At 45.0% G+C, this 19,497-nt stretch overlaps 1 protein-coding gene across 1 annotated transcript in view; it reads left to right on the top strand.

Annotated features, from left to right (window-relative positions):
• Positions 1–1,779: 1,779 nt before the first annotated feature.
• PGBD5 (piggyBac transposable element derived 5) overlaps positions 1,780–19,497 on the top strand; it is an 84,584-nt gene continuing 66,866 nt past the window's right edge. Inside the window, 2 exon segments of the mRNA XM_034765134.1 lie at positions 1,780–2,352; positions 2,354–2,411. Of these exon segments, the coding sequence (XP_034621025.1) occupies positions 1,783–2,352; positions 2,354–2,411 (628 nt within the window). The 5' untranslated portion in view covers positions 1,780–1,782.

Genomic DNA, 19,497 nt, shown 5'->3' with positions numbered 1-19,497 from the left:
TTCAGATGATTCAAAACAGAGATATGCTTAGGTGCTTTGCTGGATTGGGGCCAGAGTGCTAGGTCTCCCAAACTCAAGCCCACTCAACCCCCTAAGCTTGATCTCAAGTGACTAGCCCAAGTAGTCACAAGAGACTCAATATCCACACTGCTATTTTAAGTGTGCTAGTAGCCCCATTAGCTTGAGTCTGGCTACCCAGACTGGGGGGCTTGCTCCCAGCTGCAGTGTAGACATACTCACAGAGTCAAGCCCTTGCTTATAGGTTTACTTATTCTTCAGTAGTCATTCTGTTGTGCAAAACAGCTAGTTCCTGTGAACTCTGTGAATCTTAATCCCAGCTGTTTTTGGATCAGTGAAAAAATAAATGTATGGTGTTACAAAATTGTTAACTGTGTGTACCCACATGATGGAGATCATGATGAGTTGGTTTTGAGTCACCATGGCCAGGATCCAAATCTCATTGGATTCAATGGGAATCCTTCCATTAACTTTGATGAGAGGTGGATCAGGCCCCATATATTGTTTATACATAGTGTTCCTTTACATTCATTTGTTGTAGTAGGCCTTAGTTACAGCTGGTTTTGTAGTATTTGTTTTACTATTGCCCAGCTCAGAATGCATTATTTGCTATAGTAAATTGTAACACAACCAGTACAGATTTTACTGTCATAATTATCCAGTAAGTCAGTGGGAAATATTTTACTACAGAATGGTAGCTTTTAAACACCCCTAAAACTATCCTTGAAGTACTCACATGGGCAACCTATAGACCAGTGGTCCCCAACATGGTGCCTGCGGGTGCCAAGGTGCTTGCCAGGGCATCTATGTGCGCCCGCGTACTGGCCGGCGGACGAGCATCCTCCGCAATGCCGCTGATAACGCCTCTGGATGATGATGCTTGTCGGCAACATTTTGGCGGCGACACCTATTGACATTGCTGCTTCTCGGCGGCATTTCAGCAGATGCTTGTTCGCCGGCCATGGTCCGTGGTGGCGAAAAAGGTTGGGGACCACTGCTATAGAGAGTGTGCCCTTTTCCCTTCTCCCATTTTTTCCAGGCTCAGTAGGGTTTGCACTCATATTTCATTAAGGTGGCTCTCATCAGTATGAAAGTGACTTAGCTATAGATTAATGCAAGCAAAATCGATTGCACATCCTATTTTGGAGGAAGAAGGTGTGATAGAATAGAGATCATTATGACCCTCATACACCTCAACTCGGTTTAAGGGCCTGTGTGCTTTTCTGTGTCCTTCCTGCTTCTCCCACTGATTCCTGTTGCTTGTCACAATCCCCCTCCCGGCGCTCAGCCATTATGTAACAAGCACTGCCACACCCCGGGGACCTAGCGGGATTTCACTCTCTTCCCATTGTCAATGAAAAGTCTCAGCCGCAAGTTGAACGCGCACGCTGCACTGGGGCTTCTGGGGAGGGTGGGCTTCAGCACCCCTGTCCGCGGACAGCTCCGTGCGCCGCGGGAGCTGAGGGGTGGGCTAGGAAGCGCAGCTCCCGCAAGACTGCTCTCTGCTGGGGGAAGAAGCGGAAAAACTCCCTCCACTCCTCCAGGGTCTCATCGAGCCGGGGGCGGGGCGGGGCGGGGCGGGGCGGAGCGGGACCCCTCCCCTCCCCTCCCCTCCCCTCCCGGCGGCGGCTCTCCCAAAGAGGCTCTGTGATTTTAAATGCGCCGAGACCCGCCCCTTCGGGGTGGGGCGTGGGCGGGTCAGGCCGGCCGGGGCTGCCATATAACCCCACCTCTTGGGTGAGGACTGCGGCTATAATTGGCTGGATGTGGTATTTGGAGATGCTGAGCTGGCTCCTTCCCCCTATGTCCCTGCACACACACAGGGGTGGGTTGCGCGGGCGGCAGAGGGAGGCAGGGCTGGGTGGTGGCGGCGGCGGCTCTGCCACTCCCTGCCTCCCTACCTCGCTGTCCGAGCCGCTCTCGCTACTGGGCTGCTGCCTGCGGCCGGGCGAGGCGGCGGAGCCGGGCCGCGGGGAGCGGGGGCTGCTGCTGCTGTCGGCGGCAGCGGGGATGATGGCGGAGGGCGGCGGCGGGGGGCCGCGGCGGAAGGCGCTGTCCCTGCTGGAGGCGGCCCGCTCCCGCTACGAGAGCCTGCAGATCTCGGACGACGTGTTCGGGGAGTCGGGCCAGGACAGCAGCGGGAACCCCTTCTACAGCACCTCGGCCGACTCCCGCTCCGCCTCCTCCCAGGACGAGGACGAGGAGCAGCTCGCGGCTGCGGAGGGGCCCGTCCCCCGGGGCCGGGGGCGCCGTGTCCCCAGGGCGGTGGCGGCGGAGCGGCAGCAGGTTCCCGGCGGCAGCCCCGGCCCCACGGAGAAGGAGGCGGAAGAGGAGGGGGGGCTGGACCCCGACCCTGCGAGACGCCCCACCCCCAGACTTCAAGGATAGCTTCGGTAACAGGCGGGCTGGGGAGCGGGGTGGCGCCTGCAGGGGGGAGCCCCCTCCCTCGCTTCGCCGGCTGGGGGTGGGGTGTCTGGGCTGCTGCCTGCGGGGAGAGCAGGGAGCAGATACACCCAGAAGCAGGGAAAGTCCCTGCTCCGGGGGGAAGGTTAATGTGGGGGCTGCAGCCAGGGCCTGAGGCTGAGGGGCGGGAGGGCGAGTGCAGCCGGAGGGCACTTTTGCAGTTTGGTCAGAGGCAGGGCAGCTGTCATTGCAGGGTGGCAAGAGAGCCCCCCCCCCCCTTGAAATCAGTGCTCCGCGCTTGGCCCCAGAAGTCCCGACCACCAACTATAACTAGTGAGCGGGGTAACGGGCTTAGCAGTGCACGGGAGAAACAGGCTGACTTGCTCATCCCTGGCCTGGCGCCCGAAACCCTCGTAAGGGGAGGCTGGATCTGCTGGGCTAGTTTGAGAGAGCGCGGTCGGTCTGCCGACCTCTGCCACCTGACTGCGCTTTGGCCTCCTTAAACAAATCGCTCCTAGGGCGGATGCTACTGAGCATGTTAGTCACTAGGGAGAGAATAACCCCTTCTCGGGAAGAGTGAGAGCTCGGTTCATCTGCACAAGAGCAGCAGCAGGGTAGGGCTGGCTGTTCAGTCGTTGCCTTTCAAGACGGAGTATATAAATATCTCTCCTGTGCAGCGGCTGAAAGCTTTATTTGGTTTCATTATGGTAAAAGATAGCTCCCCTCTTTCAGGGTACTGGCTTTTTTCAAACCTTAGTCATTATAAGGCCTGGCTTGTATTTATGCACGAACTGGATAATTGCCTGGACTTAGATGAAATGGTGTCTAACAAGACCCAAGGAGGGCAGGATGTGATTGATCATGAACACTTTGTCCTTTTTCTCCTCCCCTGGTAATTTTGTGATCCTCAGAACAACAGGGCAGGTTATACAATGTACCCTTGGGAATCTCTGCTGCTTTGCTGGAGTTGGAAGCTGGAAATCCTGCTCAGCCTGTGTGTCCTACCGTGTACATGGCCTATGATATTGGGATATGGGAATATTATTACACCCACTTTACAGATGGGAGAAGCTGTGGACCAGAATGGTTAAGTGACTTGCTCTAGATCACACAAGAAGTCTGTGGCAACTCTGGGAATAGAACTCTGCTCCATAACCCTTGTCCTTACTACAAAGCCATCTTCAGCGCTACTCACCACCACATAGGTCTTTGATAAAGTAAATGTTCAGAGCTCACTGAAGTGGCAATGCATGGTATGGAGATTTTAATAGAATGATCTGTGTGAGATGTCATGTTATAGTGGTTTATAGGGAGCCGTTCCAACATCAGTCCACGGCATTAATGATTATGTTGTGTTTGTAGCAAGAAAAAGTCATGTAAAGAAAACTTGCAGAATGTGAAAAATACAGCAATCAAGTAGAGCTCACATATAAACCTATAATATATAGTATTCTGAGATGTTACATTATTCTACTACTAGTAGCTTGTCCAATTTTATATTTGCTAGCCCAACCCCACTAGTTTCTAATTTTTGATTGTCAGGCTTAATTCATTAATGTTGATGAGAAGTATCAGAAGTCTATAAATATCAAATAAATAAATGAAGATTCAAGAAAAAAAAGTGCACTTCAATAAACCTCCGTGTACCACAGTGTGAATTAAAACAGAGATAGAGGAAGTAATTTTTTTTTTTTTTTTAGCTAGTGTAAAAAGAACCACAAACAAAGTTAAGCTCCAAATACTATATTACAATAACATTATTTTTGACTGACGTGTTAACTAACAAAAGCAAGAAAGGCTGCTGCTCCCCTGTCTAATCACTGTAAAATATTAATCACATATTAATATAAAACTCTTGTGGGTCTTTAAAGAGAACACTAGTGGATATCCTGAATTCCTCTAATTCTCAAGCATATCTGAGGACACAATTTGGACCATACTTCTTATGGAGTTAAATAAGGATGAAATAACTTGCCATTTAATTTCTTTGCCTTTGCTAGTATATAAATTTGTGTAACTTTAAAGCAGCGAGATGCATTTAGTATAGAGATGGGATTGACATTTTTATTGCTTCTTTGAAAAAAGAAAATTAAGTTGACCTATTAGCTCATGAGTTCAGATTTCCTTAGAAATGAAGGGGTTGATTTGTTTGAGACAGAAGTGAACACAGAAGTCTTTGGAGCAAGGAGAGTTGGTAATACAGAGACTGTTTCCACCTAGCAGTAGATTTGAGAGAGGTTTCTGCTGCTTCTTACTCTGTTTGTGGCATGAAGTGCATACAGCATCTATAATAGTGATTAGCTTTGGCAAAAACTTGGTTGAATAAGAACATAAGAATGTCCATACTGGGCCAGACCAATGGTCCATCTAGTCCAGTATCCTGTCTTCCAACAGTGGCTAGTCCCAGATACTTCAGAGGCAATGAACAAAACAGGGCACTTAATCAAAACAGGGCACTGTCATACAGACCCAGCTTCTGGCAGTCAGAGGTTTAGGGACACCCAGAGCATGCGGTTGCGTCCCTGACCATCTTGGCTAATAGCCATTGGTGGACCTATCCTCCAGGAACTTGTCTAATTCTTTTTTGAACCCAGTTTATACTTTTGACCTTCACAACATCCCTTGGTAATGAGTTCCACAGGTTGACTGTGTAGTGTGAAGAAGTACTTCCTTATGGTTGTTTAAATTTGCTGCCTATTAATTTCATTGGGTGACCCCTGATTCTCATGTTATTGAAAGGGTAAATAACACTTCCCTATCACTGTCTCCATGCCATTCATGATTTTATATAACTTTATCATAACCTCACGGCCAGTCATCTCTTTTCCAAGCTGAAAGGTCCCAATCTTTTTAACTTCCATTAACCTCATACGGAAGCTGTTCCATACTCCTAATAATTTTTGTTGCCATTCTCTGTATTTTTTTTTTCCAATCTGATATATTTTTTTTGAGATGCGATGATAAGAATTGCATGCAATGGGCATACCATGGATTTATGTAGTGGCATTATGATATTTATTGTCTTATCTATCCCTTTCCTAATGGTTCCTAGCATTGTTAGCATTTTTGACTGCTGCTGCACATTGAGTGGATGTTTTCAGAGAACTATCCACAGTGACCCCAAGATCTCTCTCTTGAGTGGTAACAGCTAATTTAGACCCCATCATTTTGTATGTATAGTTGGAATTATGTTTTTCAATGTGCATTACTTTGCATTTATCAACATTGAATTTCATCTGCCACTTTCTTGCCCAGTCACCTAGTTTTGTGAGATCCCTTTGCAACTCTTCAGTCACCTTTGGACTTAACTATATTGAGTAATTTTGTATCATCTGCAGACTTTGTCAACTTCCTATTTACCTCTTTTTCCAGATCATTTATGAATATGTTGAACAGCACTGGTCCCAGTACAGATCCTTGTGGGATCTTGCTATTTACTTCTCTCTGCCGTGAAAACTGATCCTTTATTCCTACCCTTTGTTTCATATCTTTTAAGCAGGGACTGATCCAAGAGGCTGCCCCTGACTGCCTACTTTGTTTAAGAGCCTTGGTGAGAGACCTTGTCAAAGGCTTTTTGAAAGTCCAAGTACACTAGATCTACCGGATCAGTGGTTCTCAACCAGTGGTCTGCAGCCCTCTGGGGGTCTGAGAGCCCTTTCTGGGGGGGCCACAAGACCCCGTGGCTGAAATCAAGTGCCCCCCATGGGCTGAAGCCAGGAGCTGTGGGGCTGAAGCCTTGATCCCCAGTGTCCCACGTGGGACTGAAGCTGTGAGCGGTTGGGCTGAATCCCAGGGCCCCGAGCCCTGGTGCTCCCCATGGTGGGGCAGAAACCTTAGCCCATGGGCAGAGTTGGGAGGCACAGGGGGCATTGTTCCCTCCCAAAACTACAGTGCAAGAGCAGGGCAATCAGGGCAGGGGGCAGCTCCACACACTCCCACGTCCTTCTTTCCCTGCGACTTGGCCAGATCAGAGGTGGGAAGCCGGAGCTGCGCAGTGCGGAGCAGCTGCTGCTCTGGCTGGTGCCATGGAGCAGGCAGCCAGGGTGTTCCCTCGTCTCCTGCTGGTGCCTCGGGTTGAAGCTGCTCCTCAGCTCCCAGCCCCTTAGCTCATGCAGCTGGTATCAGCCACCGGGGAAGGGGGACCCAGGTCCATGGCTGGCAGAGCCCTCCTGGAACAGCCCCTAGCTACCCCCCCTGCCTGCACACTGCCCCTAGCTACCTTTTGCCCTGCACCTTGAGGTACCCCTGTGCCTGCACACAGCCCCTAGCTACTGCTCTCCCTGCACCCTGAGCTACCACCCCACCTGCACACAGTCCCTAGCTACCCTCTCCTTGCACCCTGAGCTACCCCCTGCCTGCACACAGCCCCTAGCTACCCTTTTCCCTGCACCCTGAGCTACCCCTGTGCCTGCACACAGCCCCTAGCTACCCCCCCTGCCTGCACACAGCCCCTGGTTACCCCCTGTCTGCACCCTATGCTATCCCCTTACCCACACACAGCCCTTAGCTACCTGTCTCCTTGCACCCTGAGCTATTTTCAAACTTTTTGTGCTGAACCCCGCCCTCCCCCGTGGAGTTATAATTTTTGTTTGTACTCCCCACAACCCAGTTTGTCTGGGTTGTGGGGAGTCGGAGTGGAGGTGGTGCGGAAGCCGTTCCATACCCCTAATAATTTTTGTTGCCCCTTTCTGAACCTTTTCCAATTCCAATATATCTTTTTTGAGATGGGGCGACCACATCTGCATGCAGAATTCAAGATGTGGGCATACCAAGGGTTTATATAGAGGCAACATTATATTTTCTGTCTTATTATCTATCCCTTTCTTAATGATGCCAAACATTGTTTGCTTTTTTGACTGCTGCTGCACATTGAGTGGATGTTTTCAGAGAACTATCCACAATGACTCCAAGACCTCTTTCTTGACAGCTAATTTAGACCCCATCAGTTTGTATGTATAGTTGGAATTATGTTTTCCAATGTGCATTACTTTGCATTTATCAGCATTGAATTTCATCTTCCATTTTGTTGCCCAGTCACCTATTTTTGAGAGACCCTTTCGTAGCAGTCTCCCTGGGATTTAACTATCTTGAGTAGTTTTGTATCATCTGCAAATTTTGCCACCTCACAGTTTACCCCTTTTTCCAGACCATTTATGAATATGTTGAATAGGACTGGTCCTGTTCAAAAAAAGAAATAGTTGCCGTCAGTGCTAGCCTTTCTTCTCCTCCTTGCCTCTGCCCACTTGTTCTCCTCATAAGATATACCCATATGCACATGCCCAAAGATGTTAGTTAAAATGATACGCTAGAGATTTTCCCTATTGAAAATGTAGATTGACACCCCCCCTACTTTCAGTAGACACACACACAAAGTATGGTTTATAGTGCACAACTCTGGTTTTGCTTGGACTTTTGCTTTTGAAGGCACTTTTCTAATGTGTGTTATGCTCTACAATCTTTGGAGAACATATTCAAGTAGAAGAGAGAACTACTAGGGAACAGTCATGTTGACTCAGGCTTTTCTAATGACCTTGAAGAGATTTAAACAAACTTTAAATAGTCTTCTTTAACCTACATTTATGGTGGGGGAAAACATTTTCTAAAAGCCAGATTATAGGAAACATTCATTTATCACAAAGTGGTTGTCAGATGTGACTTGACCCCTGTATGCAGAAGATCACTTTTGCTGGGTAGATGAGAATCAGGACTTCATGCAGCAGCATAGCACACTCTAAATATGCATGTCAGGAAGCAAAGGATAGCTTTTGATTAATGCAGTGAACTGGCCACATCTTTTGGGAGCTAGCCAGTTAAATATTAGTTGCATCTGCAGCTCACTGCTGAAAAAACACGCTGGTGAGCATTAGAGATTTTACTTTAAAGAATTTTCATTTCACTTTTTCTGCTACTTCACCAAAGGGCAGCAAAAAACAAACAAAAAAAAACTATGAAAAGGATTATTTATAGGTGTGCATTAAAGCAGCTTTACCCCATTGTAAATATATTACATTGGGCCGTGTCCACTTCTCAAATTAAATTATTCAGAGCAGAATATAAATGCTGACTATGCACATCTGAGACGTCCAATCTGTCTCCTTGATTATGCGATCATTAAACTTAGTTTCCATTCTTAACTTTACTGAAGAATGTTTGCTGAAGTTGGCTTAGCTGAGGAGGGGGAGAGATGCATCTGTGTAGATGGTTAATGAACCTACTTCCAGTTGGATGGATGAAGGTTACAAGATGGTAAGTTTTTCAAGGTGGGGGCTGTCTCTTCTTATGTTGCATAGTGCCTCGTACAATAGGGCTTCAGTCTTCATTGGTTCCTCTTGGCACTGCTGTTATACAAATAAAGAAAATGAATTTGGCTTCTTTGAAATAAGAATAAGGAAAATGTGTTTAGCTCCCTCCATCTAGTTTCCAGTGAACCTCATAATACAACATATTTAGTTAGTATGGAGTCATTCATACATTCTGTATTCCAATGTGTTTTACAGGAGTTAAATAGTAACTGAAGGGGGGATGATGGAACATAGCTGAAGGAGAAAAGAAAAGGGTTTTTATTTGAGATTTCAAAGAATAGAATCTTTGCTAAGCAGAGAGATACAGGAAGACTGTGCAGAAGGGAGGAGAGTCAGAGATTGTGAGATCACATGGAAAGGCAGAAGAAGCCAGTGCTAGAGGGAGCAGGGTGAGAGTAGAGAGAAAGCCCTCGAGGTAGGATGCAGCATATCCATAGAGACTTGTAATAAGGAGGGAAATTTTGGTCTGAATCTTGGAAAGAATCTGGAATTCTGGGTGAGGCAAAGTCACTAAAGAAAGGTCCAGTACAAGAATAGCAGGAAAGATACACTGCAGGAGGTGGAAAAATATTTGAGCATCACGTATTCATCTGTGCCAGATTCTGCTGTAGAATGTGGCCCAAATAGCTCTCTGCTTGTGAATGTGGGTGCAACTCCCCTGACTTCAATGGTGTTTTTCCTATTTATGCCATCAGAGAAATTGGCCTATTTGACTTATGAACCCTAAAATTATTTCAGAGTGTAGAATATTGATAGGAAATAATTTTGCATTCACTTTTGGATAAATTCTCTTCAATATTTTCCTGGGTGTGTTTGTTATATAATAAATAATACAGTAATAGGACTCAGAATTGCAGAATGATGGTGAATGCATCTGTTGAGATATCAGAGGAAATGTCTATAGGATGATCTACAAGATTTTATGTTTAGCATAATCCACAATTTTATTTAGCAAAGGTTCAGGGGTTGGGCCTGACCCCTGCTGCAGTCCCCGGGACGTAGCTCAGGGAAAGTGATGGAGTGAGGGGGGGGCTGGGGCGGAGCAGGGGTAGGAAGAGGAGGGACAGAGCAGGGGTGGGGGCAGCTTTCCTGGCCAGCACAGCTGGCTCAGGGGATCGGGCTGGCCACTGGAGCAGCACACAGCTGCATAGGGCCTGGTGCCCTATGCAGCTGCGTGGTTTGCATATGGGTAAGGACGGCCCTGGATCTCAGTTAGGGAAAGTGAATTCTTTCAGCCTTTTAGACTGTTTGTACTGCAGAAGGGGACTGTATAAGCTCTGTAGATCATGTGTAACTTATCCCTTTCAACTCTAAATGTAGTTCACTGAGGCACTCTGTGAGGATGGAAAATCATGTCAGACAGGAATACACGAGAGATGTTGAAGCAAAGAATACTGTATATGGCCTTACTTGGAAAAAAAAGTTACGCATTGAACAGGAGGATTTGGTATAAAAGATTATTATGTTATGATGTTTCTTGTGAAGCAAAAGCAGACAAGACTTAACAGCTGGCTGTTGTAAGAGGGATTGATCTCTATTGCATAGGGCACAGAGGCAGATGGATACCAAGTAGATTAAATTAAAGAAAGACAAATTTAAAATATTGATTTGTCTTTCAGAGAGAGTTAAGGGCCAAAAGGGATCACCTGATCATCTAGTCTGACATCCTGCATATCACAGGCTGCTAAACCCCACCCTTTACTGTGCACAATAACCTGCATTAGGCAGAAGTGTTACAGCCCTAATGGGGCTTTAATTATTATGTGCCACAGACAAACAATAGGAGGGACTGTGATGCACCAATGTCTGGGGCCCCTTCAATTGCACGGAATTGTTTTAGTGAGGTGTACTCAGATGATCCTAGTAAGCAACCCGCACTTTGTGCTGCACAGGAAGATGGGGGGGAAAAAAAACCTGCTTGGCAGAAACCTATCTGACCCGGGGCAAAAATTCCTTCCTGCCTGAGAAAATGACAGTCAGTATAACTCTGAGCATGTGAGCAAGACATAGCAGCCAAGCATTTGAAAGAGACTTTTGTGTATTGCCTCAGAGGACTGGCTGTCCCTCTCTTGTGTTCCATCTGCAGTCGTAGCCATCTCTGTTTCAAAGAAAGGAATGTGGCTGGAACAAAGTACACTAGGAGCAGGAGTGGGAATCCTTCCTGACCCCTAAACGTGACTGGCTGAAGCATTAGCTTTAGGAACATAAGTTGTAGGGTCAGAAGGTACCTCTTGAGTCACTGAGCACAGCCCCCTGTCACTGGAAGCAAACCTGTAAAATTATCCCACTCATACATTTATGAAGCTCTTTTAGAGTTTACCTGTGGAAAGTCACTGTTGCAGAAAGTCAAATCAAATACTACTATTGTATTTTTTAAAAGTGCTGGCTAACTTTCTGACCACGAACAACTCTTGTAGCTGTGCAAACTAGGGCCCACGTTCAGCAAGACACTTAAAGCATCTGTGGCGCTTTGAGAATGTTATTAGTCCCACTGATGTAAATGACAGGTTTCAGAGTAGCAGCCGTGTTAGTCTGTATCCGCAAAAAGAACAGGAGTACTTGTGGCACCTTAGAGACTAACAAATTTATTAGAGCATAAGCTTTCGTGGACTAAAGTGGGCTGTAGTCCACGAAAGCTTATGCTCTAATAAATTTGTTAGTCTCTAAGGTGCCACAAGTACTCCTGTTCTTTTTACTGATGTAAATGGAACTTTTCAGATGCAGATAGTTACCCACATACTTAAGGCCTTGCTGAGTTAGGCCCTAGATGAGATAATCAAGTCTTATGTCGGTATAAACTGACTTTCTGTAATGGTGATTCCAGATGCACCACTTTTTCCATGTATACCTTTGTGTAAATGGCTAGATGCATTGGGGAATGTGGGGATCAGAAGCCGGATCACTTCCTTCTGCTGTTACATACTGGCCACTGCTAGAACCAGGATGCCAGACTACATAAATTAGTAATCTTATTTGGCTTGTCTAATTTTACTTTCCCAGGCTCAGAACCCTTTCCCAGTGACAATGTGGTATGGTTTTTGTTTGTTTGTTTGCATATTCAGTTTCCTCAGTATAACACACAGTTCACTAGGGTTGAAAGAGGAGAAGACATCTAAACTGCTCCAGAAGGAAGGATGCTGTTCCTTAAGGCTTGAAATTAAGTTCTGCAGGGCCATTATCAATAGAATTATTTTTATGTTGAATCAAAACAAAAGATTCAGATGAGCTGAGCCTGGAAAACCAGCGGGGTTTCAGACCCAATACTGTTGAATATGTTGTATGGTTTTGGATAAATCCCAAATCAAACTTTCAGTGTTGTTGCCACATCTCCCAGTTGTTTCTGGGTTGCTGGACTGTTTGTCACTTGATAGGCTCACTAAAGAAAACCAAACAAACCCAAGTTCTCCATTAATTCAGTAGCATGGTTGATTTCTACACATACACCTATTTGTCTTATTTGTAAGATCAAGGTATAACAAATCTTATCCTTTGGGAAGCAACAAATGCAATGCCTTGGGGCTGTATGCATTTGGGATCTGCCTTCTCATTCCCTGTGCCTTACTCCCCTGAGTTGGGGTTATTGAGGAAGAGATAGTGACCAGTAGCAACATTGATGGTGCGAACTTGCACATGATTTAAGTTCTTCCTTTTAGGCTGTAAAGGGAGAAAGAAGGTCTCTCTCAAAGCTCTCTCATGATTCCCCCTGGCTAACTGGAACAGCAGTGATGACAGGCTCTAGAGTGAGCCACATCCTGCTTTCTCCATCTGACAGTAGATGGGTATGCATGAGAGTAATAAGGAATGACCCTCTTCCAAGACAAAATCTGCTCCAGCTTATTTCTACATCACTGGGAACCGACTCGCTGTCTGGTGTCATCTTTAGTAATAATTAAGGCTAAGATTTTGTCACGGGTATTTTTAGTACAAGTCAGGGACAGGTCACAGGCATTAAACAAAAAATCATGGAAGCCCATGATCTGTCCCTGACTTATATTAAAAATATCCCTGACAAAATGGGGAGGGAGCAGGGTCCTGCACCCACAGCTGCTGGGGCTCCGGGGTTCCCCCTGCCACCTGTGGTGGCTGGGAGTTGCAGGGTCCCCACATGGCAGCGGAGAGGTCGGACGTTCCCCCCACAGCCCGCCGCAGCTAGGCAGCTGCTGGAGTCCTCCCCTCCCCCCCCCCGCCACGCCCAGTGCCTGGGAGCTCTGGGTGACTCCTACCCCCAGCAGGGGCTGGGAGTTGTGGGGTCCCCCTGCTGCCCAGCAGCTGGGGGCTGCAGGGCTGCCAGCTGGGAGCTCCAGCCCCACTGCCTTGGGGCTGAAGTGGAAAATGTCATGGAGGTCTCTGGAAGTCATGGATTCCATGACCTCTATGACATAATCGTAGCTTTAGTAACAATCTAAGACCGGGATTCTCAAACTTTTAAGCATTGTCAGTTGCTTGAAAAGAACTACTAATCCTTCCCACACTGATGACACACCACCTGTGCAGCAGCAATTGTTCTTGCTTGCATCAGAGAAGACAGCATTAAAAGGAGGGATAGCTCAGTGGTTTGAGCATTGGCCTGCTAAACTTAGGGTTGTGAGTTCAATCCTTGAGAGGGCCATCTAGGGCAAAAATCTGGGGATTGGCCCTGCTTTGAGCAGGGGGTTGGACTAGATGACCTCCTGAGGTCCCTTCCAACCCTGATATTCTATGAAGATGGAAAAATAACATGGTGTTGCTGCTTGGTTAGATTGCCATCTGTGCTGTCTATTTGCTTTCCCTGCCTGTAGGCCGCTCCTGATGCCCGCATTGCTAAAATTCCTTCAGCTTGCTTTGTGGTTTCATCCTGTCTTCTCATGCGTTTGCTGCCTTTTCAGTGTGGGCGACATCCGCAAACTGACCATGGCTGAATTTATATTTGAGAAATACTTGACAAAGAAAGGCATGAAGCTGCTATTGCAATTGCAAAGTATTGGTGTTTTTGTTTTTTTGCAGGGGAGGAGTTGAGAAAAGTAGATACCCTAGAAGAATTATGTAGTGGCCTATAATTAGCAGGAAATAGTGTTACTGTGTTTCTGGTAGCTTGTGCTTCCCATTTCTGTTTGTATCCGCCTGTTGCCTTTCACCAGATATTTAGACTGTAATCTCTTCATTGTGTGTACAGAGCTTAGCACAATGAGGCCTCAGTGCATTACTGCAGAAGAAATAATAACTATGACAAAAGTGTCTCTGTGGACCAAAATGCTCCACAGACCCCCAATGTAACAGACACCAATGCAAGAACATTTTATATAACAGATACATTCTGTGGTGAGAGTGTCCCAAAGGGATTTTGTGTCATTGTTATTATATTGGTCTTTATTGCTTTTTGAAATCAATGGAGCTACCCAGATTTACACCATCAGAAGGTCTGGCCTGGTATCTCTAAAAGTATCTCTGGTTGCATAGCCAAGCCTTCTATTTATTTCCTCTGTTCTGCTCCCCTAACAGACTCTTCCTCTGTGTTGCATTTAGAGGCGGGCTGAAGCCACAGCATTCAGATTGGAAACGCCTCAGGGCTCATGGCTGCTAACTTGGGGTTTTAGTTTGGTTCATTAAACTGGTAAAGGCTCATTTGCAAGATTCAGATCCCGGTTTGGATTTTTTACTCTGCCTTTTTGGTGGGTTCAGGATCTGGGATCGTGGCTGTATCTGTACTGCTGCATTTTCTAAATGTAGTACACAGATTCTGCATTTTAAGGTAAAATGCAAGCATTGGAGAAGCAGTGTGATTCCAGCCTGTAGTGTTTGCTGTACCATGCTATTCAGTCTATATAACTTTTGCTCCCCTGGATTGGGAACAGCGAAGAAGTCATGTGCGCAGCCTCTGGAAAGTGTCTCTTAAATGCTCAGTAGATTTGTAGATTACAAGGCTGGAAGAGATTGCTCTTATCTGGTCTGACCTCGAAGTAGATGTCTTTCTATTCCATTAGGGCAAAATTCCCTTGTATAGAGGGCCAGTATAAGGCTTATGTGCCCCTTACTGTTGTCAACTCTTGCAATTTTTATCACAAGTCTTGTGAAAATTTAGGTGGGGTTTTTTCTTAATGCCCCAGTGCTCAGATTCAAGTGATTACATCAGAATCCCAGTTTTCATTTAAAAACAGTAAGCTTTTAGCCTTCATGTTTTCAGATAAATGTTTGAAAATGACCCATGGGCACCCTACATTCTCAAATCAGAGGACAAATAAAAAGCAGCCCAAATCTAATTTTTATTTCATGATTTTTAAGCCAATATCAAGACTTTGGGGGCCCTGACTCAGCATTTTATGACTGCTTAGGGGACTGGCAACCATACTCTTTAGACCCACGTAAGCCTCCAAAATAGGGCTTAAGTGATGCATAGGCCCCATGCTAGTGAATTTCACCTCTCATGATAATTGCTGAGAGGCTCTTCCAAATGAACGTTAACCAAAAGAATGGTGGCTCCAAAATGAACCAGTGAAGTGGTGTGAAAGTGGTGGTGGGGTATGGGGGAAGATAGGCATTTCCAGAGTTGCATAGGGAAAGCAGACTACTCACAAACCTCTGGAGAGGAAGATGCAAACCATTTCACTGATTTTTGAACTTTGTATCCACTAACCTGATAGAGCAGTTTGCTTTTGAGGACAGACTGTGAGTCCAAAATAGTGTGCAATAAAGCATTTTTGTGTCCTGAAACCAGTAGCAGGCAATGAGGGATTTTTAGGCATATAAATAATGAATATGAAATAAATCCTTGAAGCTGCTAGTGCTGCTGCCTAGACTGGACCAGCACTGAATTCTCCATTAGTATTTTTTTAAGGACCAGACTGTGTGCCTTTTTAATCAATGAAAGAAATCTTAGTTTAACAATAAAAAGTTCCTTTTAGACATCTGAATGTAGTCACCTACATTAAGGGGAAGGATCTGATAGCATTTTGTGGGTATATATATTGAAATTGTGGGATACAGACTGAACGTGCCTTTTGACTTATTGATAGCTCTTTTTTCCCACATCTACCTTTTTGAAAGATTGGTACAAAGGGAGACAGTTGGATATTGACCTGAAATGGGCTGACTTCAAGCAGTGGATCACCAATTGTTCTAATACATCATTTTTTCCTAAGATAAAAAAGACGAAGATAGGAATCCATTTCTTTTATGTTGAGACTGGCTGGTGAAGGAAAAACTCCTAAGCACAACATTTTTGATCTGGAATGGGGCATGAAGCAAGAACACCAAAATTGTACTAACCTTTACTTCAAAGTTATCTGTATCCACTGACTTCTTTTAATCAGTGCTATGACTTTTTCCTATACTGTCTGACTGTGCTACGGTATTTAGTTTGTTGTCCAATAGCAATGCTCCAGACTGGCTTCCAGGTGAATGCTTATATTTTATACTTACTAATATAACTTTTATTGGGGGGGGGTGATAGCAGTAACTGTTAACGTTGCCTGACACTTCCCATTATAATACCCTGCTTTCAGTTGCTTATAACTTTTCTTATACTTTAACTGTTTGGGCTGAAATTTTCCATGTCAGATGTCTGCCTCAGGGTTGGGGTTTTTTGTTTGGGCTTTTTATATTTCAGCTAAAACAATTCAGCCATTTCCAAGAATGAGGGTAGGGAAAAAGACATTGTTTTGTCCATATGAAAAAAGTGGTGACCTTTTTCTTGGAAAAGCACTAGCTCCCCTCCCCCATGCTTTGGTGCAAAGGCTTTAAATTTGGCTGGGGAGTGGCCTTTGTTTTAGGGATGTGCTTTTGCTGTCCTTGTGAAAATCCACCCATTTTTTTTGGCCAAGTTATAAGCCACTGAAAAATTGCAGCTCACACCTGCTCAGTAAAGACTGCTTGGATTTTATCAGTTAAATACCCTGAATATTCTGCACTGGGCATGTTCCAGCCTGGGGCTGAGCAGGGCGTGCTCTGCAATTGAAGCTCTGGGCACCTGAACTGAGAGCGGGGAGCCAGTCTCTCCTGTGCTCTCAGTGACTTCTCTGCTGGGCCCAGGCAGTGTAGAGGAGGAAAAAATAGTATGTTATTACAGACTGTATCATAATGCATATACTCAAGGAGGCCAAATTGTGACCTTAATTCTGGCATTTCCAAACTTTTGAGTGCCTGACTTTATTAAGATTGCAATCCTCTTTTAACACTTTTTTATGTAAAATTAGATATAAAATTATCCTAATCTTTAATTCCTATGGTCTTCCCTGTACACCCTGTCTCTTCTGTCTGTCTTATTTAGACTGTAAGGTCTTTGGGGCAGAGACTGTGAATTTTTGTTTCACACAAATGCTTGTTTCACACACTGATTCTTAAATAAGAGAAATTACCACATATGTGGAGGAGATGCCCATATGATAAATGCACTTTATCATGCACCTTTGATCTGGTGCTGGGTGAGTCGTGAACGGGTTTTTAAAAAATATGTAGGGATACAAAGAAGTATTTAATCAGCATCTAAATTTGAGTTGTGTGGATAATCCTGTCCCAAATGTCTCTGCAGAGGTAGAAAGATCATTAAAAATAAAAATTAAAAAAAAATCCTGGGGCTACAGAAGAGAGGGAAGACAAGTGAAAGAGGATACCCAGCCTACAGAGAAACCAATTACGTGTAATTAAGATGACTAAGCCAAGAATTTGGAAAATGATTTCTGAGTAGTACTCATCTCTTCGGGCTGGGTCTTCTAGTCACTCTTACTTTTCTTTCTGGCTTTTTCCCCCTGACCTGCTCTACACAACCTCCTTCAGAGTCATAAAATTATAGTCCCTGAGAGAGGAAGAGGGGAGCAAAAATAAGTGAGCACCAGTATTTCTCCAAGCAGTGCTGGTGTTTGTTACTTTCCTTTCTTTCTCCTTCACTTGTGGAGCTGGTTGATTCTGTCACCCTGCATCTTGTGTAGTCACTTACACCGGTGGAAAGCAGGTGTGAAAAGCTACCAGCTACTAGTGTTTTACACCCACTTTCCTTCACTGTGCACTGGTGTAACTTGCTACACAAGGTGCCGAGTAACAGTGAATTGGGCCCTACCTTACTCTGTACTCCAGCAGGAAACAGTTCAAGCTGTGCTTCTCCTGGTCTAGCTGACCCTGATAGTGGGATTCTGTGGTGTGAATCTTGAACTGGTAAATCTAGTCAGCAGCTGCCATTAAATCCCCTGACCGGCTTTGTGGTTTTACGATCACATTCTAGTATTTAAAATGCTTTTCTCTTCCCTGTTTCTTTATGGAAAAAACCCACCCAAACAAAAAAAGAAACTGACTACTACACAAGAGAAACAGTGAAAATGATTATAAACCAAGTGCTGTCTAATGTGCATAGTGAACAAAATGAGACAGTTTGGGTTCTTATGATCTCATCACTCTAGGTCTGAGTGCCTTGTAAAAAGTAAAGGGTTTATTCTCAACACTGTGAGGTAGGGAAGTATGATTAGCATTCCCACTTTATAGGCACAGAGACATAGGCCCCAATCCAGCAAAGCATTCAAGTAGGTGCTTAATTTTAGGGTACAAGTAGTCCCATTCACGTGCTTAAAGTTAAGCATGTGCTTTACTGGATCAGGGCTTAAGTGACTTTCCCAAGGTCAGAAGGAGGTCTGTGGCATTGCCAACAATTTAACCTGGATCTCCTGAGTAGTACATCAGAATCTTAGCCATGAGTCTGTCCTTCCTCTCAAAAAAAAAACAAAAAAACAGGATTTTTTTTCCCTCTATTCTCTTTCAGCTACGGTAACCTTAGAGGTTATTTGCAACAATAGCAGGTTTAAAAAAAAAAAAAAAAAAAAGTTCAGGCAGATGTGATATTTTTTTCTAAGTTGATGGTGTCCTTTTAAGCAAATGAAATAGAAATACATGAGAGTGTAAGTGATGCTATTATTACTGCTAACGATGCCTGGAAATGTGATATCAAGGGAGATTAATCCATTACTCAAGAGAAAAGGGAAAAAAAAAATACTGAAGAAGAAATTGAACTTAGGCTCCCGTGCATGTATTTTGGAGTTTCCTGCTAATCAGCATGAATCAATCAAAACTGGAAAGACAATTAAAGTAAACATGTCAGGCCAAACTAATAATCACAAAGGAAAACAGGTCCATTTTGTCAAGGAGGGGAAGTTCTTGCTCAATCCACGTCTGTTTCTGGGAACAATCACGCTGAAAGCTTCTTACTGAAGCAAAACATAGAATTGCAAAATGACTCACTCGGTATTGCCAACCCCTTGTGTTCAAAAATCATGTGTAGGACCAAAAAATGTCATGAGATGTAAAAACCAGGATAAACCACATTCTATTTTTGCCCACTGTCTGGTTTGAAATTTTAAGCGAGCCCTGTCTCTCCAATTTGTGTACTATGTTTAGTTGAAAAGTCAACCATAAGTGTGCAAACACAAATGCAGACATCCCCGGGCTCCACTTCCAGGATATGTCTACACTGCAGCCAGGGGATGTGATTTCCAGCTTGTGGAGACCATCTTACACATGACAATGCATTAGCTCAAATCACAGCTAAAAATAATGTAGCTGCAGTGGCTCAGACTGACTGAGTACAATCTTGTCCAAGGGGAGGTCTACACTAGAAGCACGACATCAGCGGAGCTGAACCGATGCAGCTGTACTGCTGTAGCACGTCTGGTGAAGGCGCTCAATGCTGACAGGAGAGCGCTCTCCCGTCAGCATGATTACTCCACCTCTGCAAGAGGCAGTGTGGACAGTGCTTAGGTTGCTGTAACTTGCGTCGCTCAGGGAGGTGTCTTTTTAACACCCCTGAGTGACGTAAGTT

The sequence above is a fragment of the Trachemys scripta genome, chromosome 3, assembly GCF_013100865.1.
Source record: "Trachemys scripta elegans isolate TJP31775 chromosome 3, CAS_Tse_1.0, whole genome shotgun sequence".
In the NCBI taxonomy this organism is placed as follows: domain Eukaryota; kingdom Metazoa; phylum Chordata; order Testudines; family Emydidae; genus Trachemys; species Trachemys scripta.
This window is presented reverse-complemented; position numbering and strand designations above follow the sequence as displayed.